The sequence below is a fragment of the Penaeus chinensis genome, chromosome 17 (genome assembly GCF_019202785.1).
Source record: "Penaeus chinensis breed Huanghai No. 1 chromosome 17, ASM1920278v2, whole genome shotgun sequence".
Classification (NCBI taxonomy): domain Eukaryota; kingdom Metazoa; phylum Arthropoda; class Malacostraca; order Decapoda; family Penaeidae; genus Penaeus; species Penaeus chinensis.
The window spans coordinates 17165777-17169981 of record NC_061835.1 but is presented as its reverse complement, the minus strand read 5'-3'; the positions used below and the strand labels follow the sequence as shown (position 1 = coordinate 17169981).

Here is a 4205-nt window from a genome sequence, read left to right as displayed (position 1 = left end):
ACATTATGCGGCAGGCGATGCGAGCCTCCTCCCACGAGGAGTGCCACAAAGAATATGGACGACAGCATCCTGGAAGGGAGAGCCAGATATCACTCACCACTCGCAAATTCTGCATGGAAAGTATAACACAAGAGCCAGATACAAAATAACCTATATGAAAGGGATGCTAATGATCATCAGAGAATGAGCGATGCAGGTAACGTATGCAACTGCAGCTGATGAGGCACTAAGCTAGCAAGGTAAATGACCTTGCATCGCCAAGATAACCAATAGTCAACATAACTCTACGGGTATAACACATAAGCTTGAATAACTCGCCGAATCTCGAGGACTGATGTAATGGGATGATATGTCTAAGCAAGAATGACGGCGAGAGGTCCACCTATGATTCCTGGCACTGATAATACTGATCAGCCAGTTTCAAGACGTCAAAATGGAACCACTGCACAGAGCCATCAGCGACAGACTTGCACTCTGCCTTGTTGTTCTTTACTGCTACAACTCTGTAGGGACCCACAAATAACGGACTAAGCTTAGGCCGAATAGTACCATGAACAGGAGCTTTCCTAAATACCAATGAACCAACCCCGATAGTCTTTGCAGGAGCGATCTTATGCTGGTACTCAATTATTCTGTCACGTGACCTGGTCAGGAACACCTTTGCTTGCTGAAACGCGCGCTGCTGCCGAGAAACCAAATAATCGGCATAGTTATCTGCATAGAAGGGACACGGCTTCATCTCCAGGAGTTCGTATGGCAACCGCTTGTCTTGCCCCGTAAGAAGAAAGTGTGGGCTATCGCCCAGTGAAGAGTGCTGAGTAGAATTGATGGCCGACTGGACGGTGGGGAGAAGAACGTCCCAGTCGTCCTTGCTGTCGTCCACCGATTGACGCAAAATGGTGAGAATTGATCTATTCAAACGTTCCGTGATGCCATTAGCCTGCGGACGGAACGGCAAAACGTTCAATTGCGTCACATTTAGCTGCTGTGTCAGACTGTCTAACACCTGATTTACAAACTCGGTACTGTTATCCGAGCTTAAATATTGTGGACAGCCGTGACGGCAACAAATTACGTCATGAAATGCTTTCGTGACGCGCACAGCAGTCTTTGATGGAACCGCCACCAACTCACAATAGCGAGAAAAATTGTCCACGAACACAAGGATTAGTTTGTTGCCAGACCGTGATGTGGTGAACCCCGACAAAGTGTCACATGACACCTTTTGCCAAGGAAAATCCGGAATATTGAACTTTAGTGCAGGCGCGGGATCGCTTGTGTGTCTCTTGTACAAAGGACACGTCTTGCAAGATTTGACGTGTTTCTCTACCCCTCGCTGCTACCCGTGGAAAAAAGAATCGGTTCCGGGTCAACTGCACTGCCTTGTGAACACCACAATGCGCTGCCTCACGGGACTCGTGAGCATACCTCAACACACGCGGCACTAAACTTTCCGGCACCACCAAGGCTTGTAAATTAAGTTCCCCATCTTCAGTGAACAAAACAAAGAGACACAAATCGAGGATCCGAAGACGCATGCACTACCCAGGAGAGTTTCATCAGTTCTGCTCACGGGACCTGAGCTTGAAACCCAACTCATTGAAATCCGCCTTTTGGCACCTGCCGCGCGGGAGGCCAGCCGATGGCCCTCGTGGGAAAGGACTTCCTCGGCTTCTCTCGCAGCAGGCCAGGGCAGCTTCCATGCGGCTCTGTGTATTATACATACACACACACCCATATAGATAGATAGATAGATATGTGTGTGTGTATATATATGTATATATACACATCCATATATATATATATATATATATATATATATATATATATATACATATATATATGTATATATATGTATATATACACATGCATATATATATGTATATATATATACATATATATATATATATATATATATATATACACACACACACATGCATATATATATATATATATATATATATATATATATATATAAACACACACATACACACAAACACACGCACACTCACACACACACACACACACACATATGTATATGTATGTATATATATAAATATATATATAAATACAATATATTACAAATATACATATCTGTATATATCTATATCTATCTATCTATTTATCTATCTATCTATCTATCTATATATATATATGTGTGTGTGTGTGTGTGTGTGTGTGTCTGTGTGTGGGTATATATATATACACAATATATTACAAATATATACATATATATACATATATATAAATATATATATATATATATATATATATATATATATATATATATACACACACATGCATACATACATACATATATATATATCACACACACACACACACACACATACATATATATATACATGTACACACACACACATATATATATATATATATATATATATATATATATATATTATAATGGGCTCTCATTCAATCATACAAGAAACCACTATATTATCTGGCAGGTCCAGAGGAAAACTCGGTATCTGTTTAACAGCTTTATTGTGAAACAGACACGTAGTAGAAATGGGTAGCTTGTGGCGAAGACGGCGTCAGCTTCTACGGGAGGAGAGGGAAGGTGTGTGTGCAACTCCAGGGCCGCACTGTTTCTGCCAGGCTGGGTCACTCTTCCCTTATCCTTTGACCAGGGCGCCGGGTGTTTCCCTCGAGGCGCTTCCTGTTATTCTGGAGTGAGGTCAGGTCAACCAGCTGCCCGGGCCTGTCCTTAAATAGATACTGAATGTCACATATATATATGTATTACAAATATAAATATGTGTATTTTGTTTTTCTTTTTATACAGCCATTCATTCCACTGCAGGACATGGGCCTCTCTCAATTCATTATTGAGAGGTTATATGGCAGTGTCACCCTTGCCTGATTGGATGCCCTTCCTAATCAACCGCTGTTCGGCGCGTTATCACTTATGCCACGGCGAAGACTTTCCCCTATGACACCTACGTTAGACTTCTGAAGGCGATATGTCGTTTTCTCGGGCTCGAGCCAGCAGTCAGAGCGCAGGCATTTTTACGACCGCCGCGACGGGGGATTGAACTCGGGGCCACAAGGACCGGAGTCCAGTGCGCCAACCACTGGACTATCGCGGCAGTATGTGTATATATATGTATATATATATGTGTGTGTGTGTGTGTGTGTGTGTGTGTGTGTGTGTGTGTGTACATGTAAATATAAAAATATATACATATATGTATATACATATAAATATTTATATACATATATATAAAAATATAAATACATACGTATGTATTTATGTATATATATTTACTTATTTATTATTATATATATTCACTTATTTATTATTATATATGTTTATATGTATAAATATATATGTGTGTATATACACATACATATATATGTATATATACATATATATATATATATATATATTTATATATATATATGCATATATGAACCGTTTTCATGTTGACAAATGTAGATAAGGTATGAATGAGAAAGAATATCTTCACAGTACAAGAGATATATTTGACCGGTTTCGATTATAACTTCGTCAGGAATATATGTGTATATATATATATATATATATATATATATATATATGTGCGTGTGTGTGTGTGTACGTTATAGGTTTTCCGCATAGGCGTCGAACAGTCAAAATGAAGAGGTAAACTAATACGGCCGTGAAGAATTTCATGTTTATTAGCAAACGTTTCAAAGATGTCTCTAATCTCTATCATCAGTGCTGAAAAATGAACCAAAAATAACGTACATAAGACAACAGAATTGATTAACGAGGTTCTCTAAATTAAAGTTGAAATGATAGTGAGATAATTTCACACATTAAAATCAATAATTACAACAAACAAACAATGAGTGAACAATACAGGATATAACATTAATCAAACAATTATATAATAAGGAATAAAGATATGAAAAAAACTAACCAAACATGGGTGATGGTCAGGGTAAAGAAAACCGCTAGTTAGTAAACAAGGTGGTTGCGGTAGTGTTGTTGTTTAGTTCAGGTTTCATCTTCCGGATAAGCAACGATTCGGGCAGTCACTCAGGATGGGTGCCACCTCTGCCACCCCTACCGATGCCGCCCCATATAGAGAAGGTTGGCTGGCTGCAGGTCCCATAATCCGCCTGCAGGGCTCCCTGGGAATTTCTCCCACAAGCATCACGCCAGGTTGGCGGCCACCAGGACCCAGATGGGATGACGG

The 4205-nt window shown here is 39.8% G+C and overlaps 1 protein-coding gene across 1 annotated transcript in view; it reads left to right on the top strand.

The window, feature by feature from the left end:
• Positions 1-1536: 1536 nt before the first annotated feature.
• The window catches only part of LOC125034073 (collagen alpha-1(I) chain-like), a 6605-nt gene continuing 3936 nt past the window's right edge, over positions 1537-4205 (top strand). Inside the window, exon 1 of the mRNA XM_047625715.1 lies at positions 1537-1713. Within this exon, the coding sequence (XP_047481671.1) occupies positions 1537-1713 (177 nt within the window). The remainder of the gene's footprint in view (positions 1714-4205) is intronic.